We start from the raw sequence: 20,677 nt of genomic DNA, 5'->3' as shown, positions 1-20,677 counted from the left end.
CAAGGTTATGGTTTTTGCCATAATCATGCAGCCCTAGTATAAACTGCTTGTATGATCCCCTCCTTTTCTGTTCATCCTTCATCTTTCCATCAGCTGATCGTGTTAAACTCTGAAGATAGCGATCGAAATAAAGCTTTGATTACGTTAATGATTCTGACCTTGTTGCGGAAATGTGTCCCAGTACGCTCTAAAATCGTTTGCTGATTGCTTTGTCCTTCCATTTTTTTTGCTTTTGATCAATCTTTTGTCAAACTTTTTCTACTTTTTCAACTTCACAGACCTCCTTCCTTGTCTCCCTTAACTGACTCACCTGTGATTCATCTTATATTCATACACCCCCCCACCCCCCACCCCCCACCCCCACTTTATATCAAATCTAATTTCTACATCCATCACTCACTTTATCACAGTTTATTCATATGTCCATATCTATTTTCCTCACTCAATTTCTCAGTACCACCCCTCTCCTCATACACCGCAGGCAGCTTTACAGCCACTTATTGGCTGACAAACACAGTCTCTCACACCAGCAAATCACCCTGAGGAGACACACAGCCAGACACCCGGTCACACACCCAGCTCAGATAACAATAGCCCAAGGACATTCAGATTATCACATCTGTCCGTCCCTGTTTAGCTTTCTCTCATCCTTTCTCCCCTCTCACACTAAACATATACTTCTAAGTAAGTGCACACAACAGGGAAGCAATTAAACGGCGAAACGTGCAGACACACACACACACACACACACACACACACACACAATCACGCATACACAGTCCTTCACTCACACACACACTCTAACATATCACAATTTCACTGCCTTTGTCAGTAGCGCCTATTCAACCATGCAGACCCTCTCATTAATATTGAAATAAATAAATAGACATTAATACTCATGAATTATGCGTGTGCAGAGACTTTAACACACACCCACCTACAAATTCACATACTGGGTCATTGTGCACACCCATTTGCTCACAGGTTGACAGACTGAAAGGAGATAAATTGACGATGAAACAAAGAGGGAAAAAAATACTCCTCTGCATGCAGAGTCTAAAAAGTGAGAACTGCAGACAAGAACAAACAACACACTCACACAAAGCTGGCACAGACACACACGAGTTAAAGTACAGCAGAGCAGACATGATCTCAGTCTGACTCAACAACAGTCTTTTTATTCTTGACTTGCCCAGACGGTGTGGAGGCGCCCACTTCAGTAAGGCACTTGCTCTGATTGACAGTACACACACACACACACACACACACACACACACACACCCACCCACACACACACACACACACACACACACACACACACACACACACACACACACACACACACACACACACACACACACACACATAAAAAGAGCTGGATGGAGAGTCATTTAAGGTTTACTGTATGGTTCCTCATTCTACTAAGCTTAATGACTGAGGTGGACACAAGGGATACTAAAGAAACATTGAGTGTCCGATTTATTATCTTAATAAAATTCCTGACAAAAAACAAATGTATGCATACCAAAAACACAAACATTGTTTTTAAGGAACATAATAGAAAAAGAAAGGCAGTTGCTAGTAGAATACAATTTCTTGCACAAGCACGACAATTAAAATGGAAAATATCTGAATAAATATTATCATTTAACTATGGATAAGGCTTTTTTCTAAAATATCATAACCTATGGTCTGATTTGGTGCACTAAGCCGGCCCCATGTACAGAGGGTGGAGTCCTCCAAGCAGACGGCCCGGGTTCAAATCTGACCTGTGGCTCCTTTGCCGCATGTCATTCTCCATTCTCTCTCTCTCCCTGATTTCTGACTCTTTCCACTGTCCTGTCTTTAACAGCATACAAAGCCCAAAAAAGAGTTATTCACCATGAAGCATGTGGCTGACCTGAATGACGGGCAACTTTTATCATTTTTTGCTGAGAACTTATTCTATTTACTATCTCCTTAATATTTCCTTCCTTCCTCTCCATCTCCTAGCCCCATGTTACTTCCTTTCTTATCTATCTAACCTCCACCTTAAATCTCTAAAAATAAAACGATTGTTGCTCTACTCTTCCTTTCTCGTTCCTTCCTCCATCTCTTTCCATACCTTGCTTTTTCACTTCTCTTTTCTTCCTCTCTTCCTCCTTTATGCCTGGCTTAATACATTCACACCACCCCTTCATTCACGCAGATGTTTTATTCATCAAAGCCAGTATTATTCAGCCGCCCCTCGGCATCTTAGTTTGCTCCGCCCTACCTCCTACCCCGTCGCCCCCCTCCTTCAACCCAACACATGCTACATCCCTCGAGGCCAATACACTCCCAGTTGCTTCCTGCTTGTTCTTCTTCTTGTCTTTCTCTGTGTAGGTCTCTCACCCTCAATCCTTTTTTGGGTTTTCTTTATCTGATTCAACCCCTTCAGCAGTGATAAAGATTTTGAGCTCTGGGTGAAATGAGCCATAAATGTGTTAAGAAGCTTTTATCTGTATCGTTGTCACAATGTTAAATGTGATACCTTGTCATCAACTTATTTTACATAATATAAGCCATATAACATGAGAACTGTCTGTGTGTTGTCCTAAATACTCAATTTATCATATCTGTTTATTAGGAAAAACCCTCAGCTGTACAGAAAGTGATGCTTTTACCAATTTCTGGATTACTTGCCAGAACACTGCTTCCAGATTACCTAATACCTACACTTTGACCCTTTCTGAGGAAGTATTTCATTGGCCAACTCCACGACAGGTTGTTATATCACATTTAATCAGTTATACTAAGTCAACTGTGAGTTAGCTATATTCAACAAGCTCTCTCCGCTTTCCACTCCACAAAATTATTAACTCCCCTATGATATATTACGATATTATTAATAGGAGATGTTTTCTCTGTGGGAAGCACAGTTGTACTCTTTTAAATTAGCCCTGTGCATTCACTTTATATATTTACTAACTTGTTGTTTGCTAATCCCTTATCCTCTCAAGAGCCAGCCTCATCTAAATATTGTCACCTGTGATCAGATAAAAACATGTCAAAGGTAAAATTGCAGAACTCCAGTTTTCAAAATGTAAATAGTCCTTTTACAGGCTATGTTATAGACACAGACTACTTTCTCCTCAAGCCAAAATTCAAACTACAAGACACATAATGTGATTATGTCATCAAGTGTATTTGCTGTCACATCCTTAAATACATTGTGTGAGATGCGTCATTTACTTGAGTTGTATTTACAGTTCAGAGTGTTAATATAAGCAGAAATGCTATCAATGCTACGCTCATGTAGTTGTACCGTTTTTTACCTAATGTTTACTGATCGACTCAGTACTTTGAATAGGACTTCTTCAGACAGTTTGTCTCTCTGCAGCACATCTTAAAGAATAAATGCAGAAATTATAACTAAACAAAAATATAACCCAGGATATACCTTTACATCAAAAGTACATCAAAAGATTCTGAACTTAAGATACTCAACATGGGACCATATCAGCGTGATGCGGTAAATTTATTTAGCTCTTTCCTTATTAACTTTTAGTTGAACTTCTTATACTTCTCATACAACCCCCCCCCCCCCCCCCCCACACACACACACACACACACACACACTCCCTCCCTCCCTCTCTCTCCTTCCTCCACTGACTTAACATCTTCTATGTTCTGCCTTCAGGCATCTTTTCTTGTTCTCTGCTCTGAAGATGTCACTCTGTGTGTACTATTACATTTTTACTCCAATTTGCTTACTTTTTTAGTTCGAGGCGTTTTTCTTTCTTCACTTCCATGAAACCATCTACCTTTCTTTACTACTATTATTTTCGTTTTTTTCTCTCTTTACATCTGTTTCGCATGTTTTTGTGGTCCATCTCAAAAAATGTTCATTTTCATCATTATATTTTTACCCATTACATTTTACTGTCAAACTATGATTACACAGTTCCAGTATTTCAATGGATGAAGTCAGTCTCTGGTGAAAGTTACTATCACTGTCTACGATTAAGAGTCTTCTCTATTGAATATTACTCGCTATTGATATAAGAAAGTAAAACAATGTGTAAAAAATGAATGGTCAAAGGTTTTACTGTTTTCCTGTGTGACACAGCTAAAAGTATTGGTTATCCAATCTATCAATATTACTCATCAGAGGATAAAACGCTTCTCAAATAAATAAAAAAGGTTCCTTTCGTGCATAACAAAATACACAGCTGTGTATTTTTCTTATGTTTTATCAGAGGTGGAGAGAGACAGAGCAGGGTGAGGAGGGACAGACAGTGAGAGGCTCTACAGAAGAAATGTATAAAATTAATTTAACAAAACATAAACTACATCGATAAAATATAATCTTACCCTATATCTTGCTTTTAAATATGTCAATATATCTAAAAAAACATGATACATTGCCCAGCCCAAGTCATAAGTATGTGTAGGAAATAATGTACTGTTCCCCAAATAGCTGAAAACCATCTTACACACTGTGATACCAGGCACAGCATCAACTTTAATTCTCAACATGTCCTGCATATCTACGACACCCCAGGGCGGCCGGAGGTACTTGTATTCGTACATGACTTTCTTTGCTTCTTTCCCTTTCCCTGAACTCTGTTTTCCAACTTATCTCCCCAAAACTAATTGAGTCTCCTCTCTCCTTCCTCTCACAGTGTTTAATGCATTTCTCCCACATGACTCAGCAAATCGCGTCCCCTGCAGTGCATTTTCTCATAGAACATTCACATTTCCAAATTGTGTCTATAACAAATTTGGATGTCTCCATTTCCTCTACTTCATACCCACCTACACCGTCTGTTCTCATTCCAAACTTCGTCTTAAAAACTAAGCAGTCTCATTGCTCTAACGGTTTGTACCATTTACTTTTTTCACTCTCCAAAAGGTAATTTATTCTCTTTGTCTATCGCCTTGCTCACTCTCTCTCACAGACCTTTTACACACACACACACACACACACACACACACACACACACACACACACACACACACACACACACACACACACACACACACTGCTAACACACTATTTGTTAATTTCCAAAAGTAGTTAAGACAGCCACACACCTTATCCTCTGTTGTCATATTCTCAGCTTATTTGGTCCTTTCACAAAACACACTAACACACTCACTCCCTCTTTTGATGACCTCTAGAGTAACTGTCTGACTTCTCTGAATCAATCCCATAACACTATCTCTTCTTTCTTCTTCCATCCAGACTGGTTTTATACATACAGCACTGAGGCCTCACCACTTATCGTCCCTCAGTTTCACTTGTTTTTAAACTGTTTATTTATCTCTTGCCCATCAAATATCTTTTAACCATCTCTATCAAGATGTACGCTTACATACTCCTATCACTTTTTCATACTTTGAAAAAGTGATCTTTACTTCACCTTTTAAGATCTCACACATCATTTTCTGCAAAAATTGTCACGTCTTATCACCCAAAAGCTTGTGTCTGACTTCTCACAGTACGTCTCATCATTACCAATTCATTAAGTTTTCATTTGACTCTTTTTGTCCCCCTGATAGTGCAGACTTTAAATTACTCCATTCTCTACAGAACATTGTCCTATTATTTTTGCAGCTGTGTTCTGATTAGTTAAACAATAATCAGCTGTGTAATTCCACTTAAGTGCTTAAGTATACAATACATATTATCAGTGAAGGATAATTAATTCATATCTTCATCATTTTAAGTTAAGACTTTGGCTAATTGCATTGGTTAAAAAAAGGGGGGGAAATGGAAAAAATATGTCCACCTCAAAATGTCATTGACTTCTTTTATTCAAAAACACTTCATCATTTCCTCATATGGGACTTGTAAGCTGCTAAGTACATAATAAGCTGATACAGGCTTAATAATCGAGTCCAGTTTCAGTGCTCTGTTCAGTCATTGGTCTGCCAAAGTGCACAAGGGGGAAAATAAAGAACTATTTGCAGGCTGTCCAGTTGGATCCAAGCTCTATCATAAAATTGTAATTTGTGCACTCTGGTACCTTTAAGTTCACACACACCTTCCTGAAACACCTACGTGTTTGTGATACATTAAATCAGCTATGTTTTGAAGGAGAGTGTAGCGGCTGCTGTCCAGGGTGCTGACCCTGAAGCTGTCCTTGGTGCTGTCCAACACTAATGCCAGCTGGATTACATTGCCTTGACTGATCAGTTTCAAATATGAAAAGGTTTTAGAGAAAAGAACCAGGATGTTTCAGCGTGAAGGTCATTCCCTTTGGTGTTGTGTTTAGTATACTATAGTTGGTTAATTAATTGACTTGTTACGGATGCAAGGAAAGCTCTTATTTAAGTTGTGAAACCTTTGATATTATAAGATTTGCCCGTTTGCTATGTCAGGGATTTTAGGGTTTTGTTTCTTGTAAACAATCTCAGAATTTAATTTCTTATTAACCGTGTGATTTTTGTTTCTCATTTTCAGATGTCACACTCATTAAAGTGCACTGAGGCTATTTTTCTTGAGCTTATCTTCAATCTCTTTTGTTATAAATGTATATGATGTTACCATTGATTCAGTGGCAGTATATCTTACATCTGTTGTAAGTTGTGATGTCTTGTGTTTGTTTATTTTTCCCCTACATGAAGGCCCAAACTAAGCTCCCTTGTGGTTGTAAATAACGTTTTGTGTTTACTTCATCAAAAATGGTTTAGCTCCATATAAATGTCTCCCACACACTTTCTCTGAATTCACTCCTCACTCATTCACCCCATCCCCAAACTAATTTACCCTCACTTCATGCTCCCTGTCTCCCCACTTCTTCATTCTCTCTGTCTTCCTTAAAACCAAACTAATTTAGTCTCAAAGCCCAACCTTCAATCCCATTACAACAGAGTAAAACCCACCCCAGCCCCTCACTTCTCTTTCCTTTAGAATCTAACGTTCAAACCACTCACAACTTCTTCATGAGGCTAAATGTCACATATACACCGGCATTATGCCTCACATAGTCAGAGCTACCTTAAGCTCATTTACATCTGTATGTGTGATCTGTTTCTCCTTATCTGCTGGATTACATTTCACAGTATAACATGCATATCTGCTTTATCACATCTAAAACTAATCTCACCTCTGCCTACCGCATTTCTTCTCCGTCTATCTCCTTTACTCTTCTTCTGTTTCTCATCTTTCCCTGAGTGAAGAGCATATCGCTACACCAGACAAATCTATTTCATTTACAGCTGCCCTCTCTCTTCATGTCTCCCCATTTTAACTTATCTCAGACTAATTTAGTCCGCATTTATGCCTTTCTTCCTGAGTCTCCCATCTTCTGTTTCAGTTCTCAGGGCTTATTCCATTTTATCAAACTATTATCTAAATAATGTGCATTCTCTTTATCACAGCTCAGTCACTGTTCCTTCAGTTTGTGAAAAAAGTCTGATATATTCTCTTTCTGTCTGCTGTTACACAGGGAGCTTCTTTTTTTGCCATGAAGGTATTGTGTTTTCAAGGTAAATTAGGTTGCACCTTCACAGCAGCTTTCCAATGGCAACTGAGCACTAAAGGTCAGAAATGTTGAGATGCTTAGCAAGAAAGAGTGAGGACTCCAGAGCGTCAGCTCAGTTTAGATTCATTAGAGCATGAGGAGAGACATCATCATCTCTCCTACATTTTCTTTAAGGGACCATGAAAATAGATGGGTCTGTGTGTGTATAATAATGTAATATAAGTGTTACTTTAATCATTTACCCTAAAGGTATGATTTTAGAATTTTAGAATTATCTTTAAAGAGCATCAATTTGTAATTTAAGGTCCAAAAGGTACAAGGTAAGAAAAACAAACTAGTGCTTTACAATTCAACGATTGGACGCAGTTCAAACCAACAAACATGACGGACATCCGCAGGTGAGGTAAAATGCCAAGCAGATAACTTTTGTTCCAAAAGAGGGTGAACCAAAGGTGTCTTTCAACCGCAGCCACAGAATTGGCCTTATTTCTTTTGGACAGGCAGGTGTTAAACCGTTAGCTTGAATTAGTGTGTGGTAGCTTACAGTGTGGATACACGCAGTAATGTACACACTACATTCTGCCCAGTTTAAATGTTGTTTTTATAAGCTGCAACGTACAAAACTACCTTTAAGTTCACGGGTGTGAACATTTTCAACAAGTAGGCCCACTCTAGCACCAAAGAGGAATCTGTGTAAACTAGACAGTTTTAACTGGGGTTAACACTCAGGATGGTTTCATATCAGCCCTTGTGTTGGGGCTGAACGATATATGACCCCAGCTGGAACAGAGTCTCATGCAGTTTTCTACATCTCTGTGGTTGGCCCCATGCAAGCAGTGTTAACCTTCCACACAGCAGGGTTCACTGCCTCATGTGCAAAGATGTTTTTAACCCTCGATCAAAGACTCTTCATTTTCCCAGGGATAAAAGTGGGTTTCAGAGTTAGCCTGAGGTTAGAGGCATCATAGAATACTTTGTGTTTTAGTCTTTGTCTTAGTGGTGAAGAGGTTCAGTCAAACCCTTAAAGAGACAGTACATTTAACACATTCACATGCAAATGTCAGACATGTACAGTTACGCACCACAAGAAAGGCTGAGTCAGCATTATATTTGAAACCTCTTCTTAATAAATATGTATTTAGTTAAGGCTTAAACTGGTTTTCAGATACTTTTTAGATGCATTCAGTGTTTCAATATATATTATTTTTAATCAGGTTCAGTTGAAGTTGTGTGTCATTAGTTTTTATATTTATTGTATAACAAATTATATAGTTATTATATCACAAATTGTACTCTAATATTTTATCAAATAGTTTTTCTATTACTTGTATTTTCTGATAAAGCACATCCTACAAAAGAGGATCCCCACCAGCTACCAAACAAAAACTTGTTTGAGGGAACTGATCTACACTCTTCTCCCTTTATGATTCAGATTCTATTTTTTATAAAACATCTGGCCTGTGTGGCCCAAAGAAAAACCCAAACAGTTGTTTTTATAAATGTAATTTTACTCAGTTTTGCTGGAAGCTGAAAATATTAATCAGTCAATGGAAAAAGAGACTTTCCAGTCTCATTTCAAACCCGAGGCTTTACTGCTGCCTGTGAGAGCAATCCATTGAGTTTCATGGAAAAGCAATTCAAAGCTACAGAGAGCATGAGGGGATGGATGAAAGCAGGTTGGATGAAAAAATGGGGGAAAAAAAAAAAGAACGAGGGAGAGAGCAAACTTGGTTGGGAGATGTCTGGAGATTTCTATGTGTTGCAGAATCAATTTGTCCCTGTTTATTCGTCCTCCTCTTCCTCCTCTTTCTCCCACTAGCCCCAGGCCTTGACAAGACACTGCAACGCCCGACGCCTACGCAGGAGAGGCATAATACTGAGTACCCTGAATCCATCTGATTTCCCTCACTCTATACCCCTCACCTCATGTCCTCAACCTCTCTCTCTTTCATTGCTCTCAGATGTCTCTCGACCCATTTTCCCCCTGAAGTCCTCCTTCCATGTTATTCTCTCTGAATTCATCCGTCTCCCTCGTGTCTCATATTGCTGTCATACCCATCTACTCTTTGCCATTGCCCTCATCATTCCTACTCTGCAGATTCCACACTTTCCCTTAACTGTCACATTTTTCACTATTTCTTCTTTTTTTTTCTTCTGTCCAGCATTAAAGTATTCTCTCTTTGCTTCAACTCTTGAGATCAATTATTTACTCTTTAATCATCTGTCTCCTCTGTCTCTGTCCTCCCCTCCTCACCCTGTGTGAACAGGGATCCTGCAGGTTAACTGCATGTCAAACTGTGCCAGATCGGTCTTATTAAATCTCTGACTGATAGTTAGCCATTTTGAGCTACGTCTAAGTGTGCAATGGATGTCTGGTGAGTCAGAGGTGTTAGATACAGACAGAAATACATTCTAGTAGAGACACATCATTTGTCATTCAAGCTTGGGCCATATAACTATCACATTTTTTGGTTTTTGGTTTTACCTCAAAAGGGAGGCTTACATAGCTGTGGCTTCCATCAGCTAAGCTTGTTTGTGGGTTTATTCATCTTCCACAAAGTTCTAAATGAAAGCCAGATCATCTGCAAAGGTCTCCCCCCTCTTTGAAACAAAGAGATCGGGTTATTGAGTTAGTAAAGTCAATTCTATTTTTAGACACAGGATATCAAGAGGGGCTGGATGCCTAGTTCCTGTAACACGTCTTTATATGTTAGGTCATGTTAACTTTATCTGTCAACAGTTTCCTTATCTCTAGAGGATAACAGGTTATCACTTTCACTGTCATTTTTAAGTGCTCCCCAGCTCTCTTCTCTTTCACAGCAGACATTCTTCTCCGTCAGTGGCAGCTTCAACAAAGCTTTGAAGTGGGACGTGGGCGTAAACTACTGTCTGCCCTTTATGTGCAAGCAAAAAACTACACACAAACTCTGGCTATTTCTGCCATGTGAAATGCTGTTCTATCCATCCATATTGATTAGAAATGTTCAAAGTTTGTTTGTATCAAATGTATTACAATCCTTAATAAGATCAATTTCACAGCTCCCCCAATTTTGACTTTTCTCCTTTTATTGTGTCAAATCTCCCAGACTCCTTTCTATCTTTCTTTCACAGTCTTCCAACCAGTCTTTTCTCTGTCTCTCTCACTCCCTCCCACGTCCTTTCTTTCTACTTCAATTTTCCCTACACTAATTTCCTCTCTCTCTTCATCTCTCGTTCTGTCTGTCTCTGTGGGAGTTCAGCAAACACTCAGTCTTACTTGTGAAGGAAAGTGATTCTTCTTACCCCCAGCTCCCTTTGATTGCAAATAAAAGGCTATGTGAAATATCCCCCAGACACACACTGACATTCATAGTGTCTATCCTCTCCAATATCCACTCAGTGGCTTGGAAAGGGAAGCAATGCAGCAGTATGAAGGGGCCGAAAGAGAGGGAGACTGAAAGAGGGAGAAATGAGTCTAGTGTATTGGGAAGCAAATAATTAAATGCGTGTAAAAGAGTGAAATTAGTTTGGTGACAGTAAAACAGAGTGAGGAGTCTATGGTGGCAGCACTGGAGGTATGTGTTTGTGTGTGTCGTATTGTAAAAGACTAAAAAAAAACAGGTAGAGAGCAGAGGAGGAGGAAGAGCTCCCAGGAGGCAGAGAGAGTGTTTTCTTGTTGTTCAACTCAACACGACAAAAGAGCGAAAACAGAGCAGATCAAAAATGAATTCAGTCTGGGACACAAAGGAGCAACGTCAGTCAGTTTAAGTTTACCAGGGCAAAGTTTAAGACTACACCAAATACAAACAAACACAGAAATGCATTCACTGCATCCCACCCTTTTCTTTCATCTACTATCCATGATGTAAATCTCTTCAGATGTGTGGACACTTCAGTAGATTTTCACTAACCACAGACATAAAGGTGTATAATATAAAACCTTCATTAAAACAAACTTTTGCCTGTCATTCATATCCAATTGTAAAACTCACAAGACTTCCTCTGAAGTGTTCAAAGTTTACCAAGTTACCACATTACACAAATGTGAACTTAATTTAAACATTTTCATCAACCCATGACAGCAGGCATAAAGGTACCCGCAATCAGGAAAACAAAGGAAAACATTAAGTGACCACAAGAACAGGCAAAATATTGGTGTAAATCACCTCAGCTTTGCCACAGTAGCACAATCCCATTCCTACTCACCAGTGAAGTCTTCACGACAGATACAGGTGTACCCTCCTTCTCTGCGGGCGCAGACGCCTCCGTTCAGGCAGGGGTTGGAGTAACACAGGTTGATCTCCGTCTCACAGTAGTCCCCTGTGAAGCCTACTGGGCAGCGGCAGCGTAAGCCCGCAATGGGGTGTATGGGCCTGAACAGGATGGAGGGCGAGGAGATGAAGGGGGCGGAGCTGTTGAAGCGCAGTACGGAAATGCACTTCATGTAGTTCTGGCAAGGCTCACGCAGACACACATTGTCATCAAAAGGTAGAACCTGGAGGGTTTGGAGAAGAAGAAGAAATGTCAATATAGCTGTGCTAAGCCTGTAAACCATAAGATACCGTTGTTGGCGTAACAAATGCTTTGCCATTTTCAAGTTTCTGTTGCTCAACTTTTTCATGTGATCAATGTCACAATGTAGAGACAAAATTCATTGCAAGCTCAATTCATTCAATAAACAAAAATACCTCAGCAAAGTACATCATCCTCATTGTCAAGCAATTGTTATCAGAAAATTATACAGTTTACTGAACATATCTAATTAAAAGGCTTTGGAGAATGATGACAAATATCATCAATATTCAGGTGTCTTTTTTTCTAGCCTCTACCGCAAGTAAAACCACAGTTTTCTGATAAAAATAGTTGGGAACAAAAGTACATTTTAAACACACTAATTATGCATTATCATTTTCAGATAGGAAACAATGGAAATAGTCAAGGGAGGTACAAGTACCTTTAAATTGTAAAAATACTTGCGTGTTTGTTGCCATAAATAATAATCATTTGCATCCTCTGAAATTGGAGTGACTTACTTAATTGAGAGGTTAATTAAGATTATTGATTCCACCTGTGCTTGTCCTGCAAGCAGCCTACATGTTACAATGTCAGTGTACAGGAAGTAAACTTGGCTTAGAAGCACTGGTTTGGATTTCATTGTTTGTGGATAACATTATCAGATAAATAATAATAATAATAAATACAGAATTTAACATTTTTTCGGTGAAACTTTAACATGTAAGAAAAAAGAATTATTTCAGCTCATTATGTTAAGACTTTTTTACTGAAAACATCAGTGTGAATTGGCATATGGACACTAAATCCATGTTATTAGACAACCAAATGTTACTGAAACGGATAGAAAATAATTATTTTCAGCTCACCCTTTCAGAATATTTAACTATGCAAAATTGTGGCTTTTAGTTTCTTAACAGCTAGCATGTTGACTTGCTTTTTAACAATCTGGCATTATCATCTTAGCATCATGCTACGGCTGAACATTAGAAGAGAATGGGCGTTTATTGTCTCCAGGAGATATTTGACATTCCCCTTTCTCTCAGTAAATTTGATGTACTTGTGAAAATCTCTTCAACTTTCGTTGACTCACTGACACGCCACAGTCCAGATGAAAAAGGCTCTGGGTTTGATATATTGATACGCTGAAATATTAGCGAGCAGCTGCAGGGCGTGCTACTTTAATTTGGGTGTTTTGTGGTTCTGCCTCACAGGCTCCAGAGTCCCATTGGTGCAGGCTTCTTGACTCAATTTTTAGAAAATACATTTCAGACTAGTGAAGGTCATCCAATAGTTTATGGTTACAGGTATGTTTAGATTTAATAAGACACATGTTGAATTTATATAACAAAGAGTGTCAAGATCACTTCTTTGTAGCGTGACCTTTTTCAGTCTATTTCTTTGTTGAAATTAAAATAGATTAAATTTTATATCCAAAATCTCCAAAGAGCTCTCCTGCCTGTGGTCTTTCATTTAATGTCAGGTCAGAAACTATTTTAAATGTGTGTAACCTTTCTCTATCCAGGAACACCCTTGACATTTAAAGGTTTTTATTTTACCAAGGCAGGCCTGGTCAAGAGTGCACACCACCAGTTTGTTTAAACATCCCAGATCTTGACGACATCTCCTTGAGTTCTACTCTAAAGGGATTTGTTTTAAGGAATGTTGTATAATTGCATCAATGTCACACTGAGATTTAATACTTTTTAAATTAGGCTTTTTTTTTTTATCTCTATTTATTTCCCTATTTTTGCGAGCTGCTGTAAAAAATGAATTTCCCTGTGGTGTTTCAACAAAGTTTACCTTATTTATCTTATCTTTTGTTTCATTTTCCCCCTCTGTTTCTATTGCCCCTGTTTTGCTTTGTAAAACCACTGACTTTCCAGAGATGGCTATTTACTGCTTCTTATTTCTGATCTGACAAGGATTTATATTTGGTTTGCATGTGTTGATGTGTGTTTGCATGACAGTGTCTGTTAAGAGAAGGTCATGCACATGGGCTTATAATGTGTTTCTCCTGACACTGCTCTGCTCTCTGCGGACCCTTCATAAATATTCCCTCCTTTGGGTTTTACCTTTTCTCTTTTATCGAAACATCTCTTATTCTCTCATGCGTGTGTAGAGATGCAGAGGGGAATGTGCGTGATTGGAACTAATGAGCATGCTGTGTCCAGGTGTGTGTGATTTCATGCATAAAAAAACATATAGGCCTAGTGGTCATATCAGTGTGTTGTTGCATATAGCCATATTGCAGCACTGACATGGCATCTGTATTGTGTATGTGTGTCTGCACAATGTTACTCACTTCTTTTGCTTTTCATTTATGTCATGTAAGAAATTTCCAGTTGCTGCTTATGTGTGCATGACTGTGCAGCCATGATAGCGATATATATTTTCCAAGAAAGTTGTATGTGGAGTAACTTAAACCTAAAGAAAATGAGAATATGCATATCAACCAATATTAAAGGCACATCTAATAATCTCAATGCAGAAGAAGCACAGACCAAAATTAAAACAAACTTTTTTTCTCTCCCTCAACTGTTAAATAGAAAAAACGCTATACTCCAAACTTAAGTTTGTGATGCTCTTATTGATTTATATATTTGAAATTTAAAGTCTTGAAATAGCTTGTAAGTATGTAATTACATTTTTACTTCAAGTCAATTGATCGGGCCTAAAAATATTATTCATGTGCATTTTTGCACCTGCAACTTGTTTGTCTTTGTGCTATTTTTGAGCCTCTTTCTCTTAGAAGATACATACACAAACCTTTAGCCTTTGAAAATGCAATTTTAATATATGTATTTACTAATGTTGTAACTAACCTCCATCTGCGTCAGTGACGTCAGCCTCGGCCTGTTCAGGTACAGCTGCTCCTCCAGAGCATCAGATGGAAAGAAGAGTCCGCCTGGTAATGCTGCAGAGAAGCTGACATTCAGGATCCCTCCTGGTGCTGCGTCCAGGTCCGGCTGGATGTTAAAGATGAAAACATCCTCCACAGGCACAGAGAGAACGGCCGACACGCCCTCCAAGAAGTTACCAAGCAGTGGTGACAGGAAGTGCTCCTGAGACATGTTCTGGAGACGGACGGTGACACTGCTGCCCAGCATGTCCTCGGTGATGATGAGGACGCGGAGAACACATTGGGCTGAAATGCTGTGGATGCCGTCTGAAAAGTAAAAGAAGAGAGTAGAGAATAAAGGTTAGGTGAATGAATATTGTGTTCAATCATGGGGTCAGCAGAGGGTGGACAGAAGAGTTAGAGGAGGAGGAGATGAGAAAATGGAGAGAGGGCTGGAAGAGGACACAGAGTGATAGGTAGGCGTGAACAGGTGAATGAGGAAGAAGAGGGAGATAGATTAAGGGGGAGGCGCAAGGGAGAAGAGTCAGGGGACGACAGGGATAAACAGCAAAGAGAGACGGAGGTAAAGGGACAGAGATAAATGAGTGGGACATAGAGAGGAGGAGAAAAGGTGGGGAGGTCACAACAATGTCATGAGATATTCAGCTAGGACAACTGTACCTACAGGACACTGTCTCCAATACGTTATCACACATTGTCAGATGCATTCAAATCAACACACATACTGTACATGGGCGCTTTCAGAGGGGTGGCCAGAGGTGGCATGGGCCCCCATTGGAGATCTGATTGACCACTTCAGTTGTCATCCCAAAATCGTAAACTATGATTGGCTATTGCCTTGTCAGAGGCCGGACTTATGTTGTGGTTACCTTTTCACTTAAATGTAACACATTTCTGTCTTTGCAGTTACTTGGAACTGTAGAAAAATAAAATTTGAAATGTGAGGACTGTCTGTCTGAGGACAGGTGGGAAATAGGTGCAGGTATGGTGAGAAATAATGATGTAATACATTCTAAGCACCAAGCAGTATGACCAAACAGGTCATCGAGTCCTCCTTGCCAAACAGTTTTCTCAAAATTAACAGATTAGTGGTGCTGTCAGTCAAACAAACTTGACCACACCCACATATTCCTGAGAAGAGGTCTCAATCACTAACACCTGGTGGGTGTACCAAGGCTTCAAAGTAGATATGATATGTGGAAACAGAAAAGGTAAATACATTTAATTCATTTGTGCGTGTCACAGTCAGAGTATCTAACTCCTGCGTCTTGACTTATTTCCAACTGAAACGGGATAGAACCAATCACAAGATAGAAGGCGGGACATAACCCGGGGATGAATTTGATTTTATCGGATAAAAAATGTGTAAACGCCCCTGAGTGCAGGATGAGCCATCAGACATTTGAAACATTTCACAGTAAAACATGTCTATTTTGAAGTAAAAATACTCAGATAATGCTTTATTGAAATATATTAAGCAGACCATGGCAGATTAATTATCAGTTAATGGGGACATTAAGCACAAAAACTTCATGCAACCCCCAAACCAGTCAGTGCCCCACCTAGGCCACCCCAGTCAAAAATGTAATACCAGAGATATTACAGAAAAATGAAGCCTCTTTATCAAAACTGCTTTGTGTTTAAAATGATAATATTTTAAAATGATCACCTGAAGAAGACCTCTGGTTGGAACGTAGTGATCATTAAAACCCTTTTTTGCGGCATTTGAGCAAGTGTGCGTCTATCTTCTTTCTCATTTTGCTATGTTTGCACTGGCCTGCACCTATGTGATGTGCGTGTAACTACCTCTATTTCTAGAATGAAAGATAGCATTTTTACAGTAAGCTTTTCCGACTAGAAAGGAATCTAACTACTGCCAGAAGCCATCCTTGGGGAGCAGTAAGAAACATGAATGCACCTACGCCTGTTTTCAATCAAGTCAGAGTAAGAGTGCTATATTTCAGTTTGTTATGCAAATGTGGGGCTAGTGAGACAACCTGTAGAGGTTAGACAGCTAAAGTAGAAAATACGAGCCAATTAGGGAAAAATAATGTATACAGTTTGTCAAGGACGCCAACAATTTTCTACTCATCTGTCCTTTCTTTAAGCACAATATTTAAAAAGAAAATTCATGCTATGTTCTGTCACACATTCCTTAGCCATCATCTGCAAACAACCAGCTCTCTGATGGATCGCCATGTCATGCATCAGACATGCTTAATAAGACAGTTATGGTTTTAAAAGGCATTTTGCATCACAAAGTCTATTTAATAGGCTAATATGATGTAGTAGGAAAATCCCACATTTTTTTTCTCTGAAACCTTTATGTGTTCATGAGCTGGGGAAGTTTGTTTCATCTTTTACATGACTGAACAAGCCACAGACAGAGAGAAAGAGAGAGAGAGAGAGAGAAGAGTTATTACAAAGTGCTCTCATGTAGAAAACATCATCCTCATCTCCCCTGTCTCCTCACAATTCAGCTTTGGTTACAGATTGAACAGGGGGCTTCTTTTCTTTCAACCCCGTCGCTACAAAATGAGTTCATATAAAACACAGCGGGTCCCAGCTCACACAAACACAACAATATGTCTCAACAACAGACACAAGACATGATTCATCCACACTGCCTACAGACACAATCCGCTGCTTGGCTTTATTGTATATCGTAAAGCTATTTGGTGCAATGGGCGAGCTTAATCAGCTATAAAAGAATACAAATGCACATGACCACACCGGCATGAGGAAACAATTTTTTGCAGCAATAGCGACAGATAGAGAAGGTGAAGCAGGGTGAACAATGAGACAGAGGGAAAAAGAGATTCAGAATACAATAAATGAGGGGTCTGGATGCAAAAAGGGCATGGCGAGTGGAGGAATTAAAGAGAGAAAAACGGTAAAGATAGACTGACGCCTTGGAGCAATGGATGGAGGGTGATAGGTGGAAGAGACGGGGGAAGGATGTTGACACAGGGAAGCACAGAGAGGCGACAGAGGGCAAAGGAGGTTTATTAAAAACTGGGAAAAGCAAAGGAGGTGATGGAGAAGGACGTGATTGAAGAAATGAGATGGAAGCTAGTAGATATTAACTAAAAAATCATTAAAAGGAGAGAACAAAAGCACTGTAAATAGAGTATTTCATAACCTACTGGTCAATAATAATTTACTCTCTCAGATTCATAATTGATTCTGTTTGTTGACTTAATGAACATATATGGAAGGAAGGAAGTAAAAAGGAATCATTCTTAAGATGGAACGAGGTAGAAAAAGACCCAACAAGAGGATGAAGGAAACACAAAGACAAACACAGAGGGATGCCTGAGTAAATGGAGAAGGAGATGGAGAGAGAGAGAGAGGATGGGTGGAGGAGTGGGGGTTGGGTCGGGTGGCAGCTGGTTTGATTACCGGATTATGAGGAGCCTCACTCCCCACTGACCTCTCACACACAGGCACACAAGCACACACACACACACACATACACAAAATCCAGGGCCTTTCGTAATAAATGAACAGCCAGAGGAAGGAGAAGAGGAGGGGAAAAACTCCCACTGAAAATCACCATGGAGAATTTAGTCATTAGGAAAACTGACGAGACAGACGGATAGAAAGATATATGGATGGAAGTATGGCGGGGTGGATAAATGGATGGATGGATGGATTTAAAAGTAACACACATACTAAGTTGTAGTAATTAAATGTCACCTTGTGTTCAGAGGCTAAAAGCCAGCTTTGTTATCAGCCTTCTGGATTATGATGCAAAGACGCAGTAATTGACGCTGATCTGCCATTGTCATTGAAATGAAACCAGGATCTATGAAAAGATCCAGGATTATCTCCTGGAGTACGCCCCAATCTCACACAGAGTCAGACACACAAACACTCACACTTACACACACACACTCCAACATCCATCACCAGTTGTCATATTCATCCCCATGCTGTACTCCCTGTGCGGACAGTTAGTGACACGATGCAAGCCCTACCTCCCAAACTCAAACCCTTTAAAGTGAAACATTAAGAGTTAGATGAGATGGTCAATACCAGTCCTATTTCTGTTCTCTAATGAAGTTAAGCCAGGTTGTGATTAGCTTAGTTTAGCATTAAGACGAGAAAAGGAGAGAAACAGCTATAGTCTAAATCAAATTTTGAAAAAACATGGGGGTGGGGCGAAGGTCTTGAAGTTTGATTGATCCTGACGTTTGCACAAATCCACTTTTGTACATGTATGTGTGAGCTCTAGGGGGGTGGGGGGCAGAAAAAGTCAAACGTATGAAATATATGATATTATTTCTTTGTACATTTCTAAATAAAAAATTGATCACAAAAAAAAATGAAAATTCTACTGAATCTACCTTTAAGTTATGAATCTACATATCAACCATCATTCAATCAGGGAGGACCAGGCTATTAATGTCCCACTTTTCAATATCGGATGCCTTAAAAATACCAAAGTACAAAAGTATAAACACACACACACACATATTTGCAGTGCACATTCACTGAACAGTACAGTATGTAATCATCTTTTATTTTAGCATTCTGGTCCTCTTAAGGGAAATCTGTTCATGCTTTTTCTCAACACATGCAGTGATAAAAGACATACAGGGGCCTTAAAAAACGACATGGAGTTTATGTGCACCCACTCACACACACGTGGACATAGACAACATATGATTTTAATTAAACAACAATCAAAATGAGAACAATTTTTTGCCACTCAATGTGAGGTCTGTGGCTCTTTCATTGAATTTCTATTGATCACAAAGGCAGATATGCACTTGTTTTGTTTCCTTAGATTTGATTTTATTTGAACAGACTGACAAACCATTTCCTCCTCACTTTATTCCAATTGCTAGAAGATTGTGTTGTCTTTATCACTCTGCCTTCAAACAATCCATGCGCACTCAGGTTGTTGTTTTTCTGTTGTCAACATGTTTTTGAGCACAACTTCCACGTTAGCTCTTTGCAGAATGTGTACGTAATTGTTTTCTGATAAAAAAAATAAAATAAAAAATGTTCACTGCCACACTGAGAATCTTCCCTCTGAGTCACAGGCTTTCAGGAACCCCCTTTATTGGCCCACAGGGAACAGCAGTGACGTTCAAACAGGAACATTTGACAACCCAACATGTATCAGACTAAAAATGAAAATTGTTCCCTAAAATATCAGCGCCTGTTTGCCGTGGCAGATTGTAAATCGACTATTATTTCATCAGCATTCAGAGGCGTTTATGCCCCAAGCAGCCATTGAGTTCTGACAGTAAAGCTGTCACATATAAAAATGCACAGTAAAATGTCTTCATTTGGCTTCCCTTTGTGGCTACAATGGAGCTAATTTGGCCAACCTGCATCAGCACGGGACTCCTCACCCATCCACATATGAAGCCATTTAGAGGCTTGAAATAGAAGAGAAAAACAACTCACACATAATTGCCATTTAAGCAGCAAGGACAGCCTGACTCTGTCCACTCTGTGCCAGTTTAAGTTACTGACCAAAACACCTCTTTCTCTGAGGTCAGCAACAAATTTTACAAGGTCACATGCCCTGACGTTCCAATTACAGTCTGCTGAAAGCACAAACTCACATCCAGGAAAAAATGTAGGACCAGCAGAAAGCCTTATTATTCTGTTTCCTGCTGTGTTGAAAAACATTTTTCTAGAAAAGCTGAACAATTAAAGGTCATTTAAAGTGGAAAAATGAAAGGACCTACATGCAGGGATTCATTACTTTTATAAGTTTAACCTGAACACACAAGGTAAACCATTTTTTTTTTTGCTGAACAATGATACCCAAGGAAATATAAAGGGATGGGCGCAAGAAGTCAACCAAATGATAAAATGTCGTCACATGCTGGTCGGCACCAGAATAGTC

At 39.3% G+C, this 20,677-nt stretch overlaps 1 protein-coding gene across 1 annotated transcript in view; it reads right to left on the bottom strand.

Annotated features, from left to right (window-relative positions):
• Nucleotides 1–20,677, bottom strand: part of celsr3 (cadherin, EGF LAG seven-pass G-type receptor 3) — a 103,649-nt gene that overhangs the window by 59,988 nt on the left and 22,984 nt on the right. Inside the window, 2 exon segments of the mRNA XM_061058252.1 lie at nt 11,640–11,928; nt 14,771–15,114. Of these exon segments, the coding sequence (XP_060914235.1) occupies nt 11,640–11,928; nt 14,771–15,114 (633 nt within the window).

Source organism: Labrus mixtus, chromosome 15, assembly GCF_963584025.1.
Source record: "Labrus mixtus chromosome 15, fLabMix1.1, whole genome shotgun sequence".
Lineage (NCBI taxonomy): Eukaryota > Metazoa > Chordata > Actinopteri > Labriformes > Labridae > Labrus > Labrus mixtus.
Note: the sequence above shows the minus strand (reverse complement) of the source record. Positions and strands in the feature narration are given on the sequence as shown.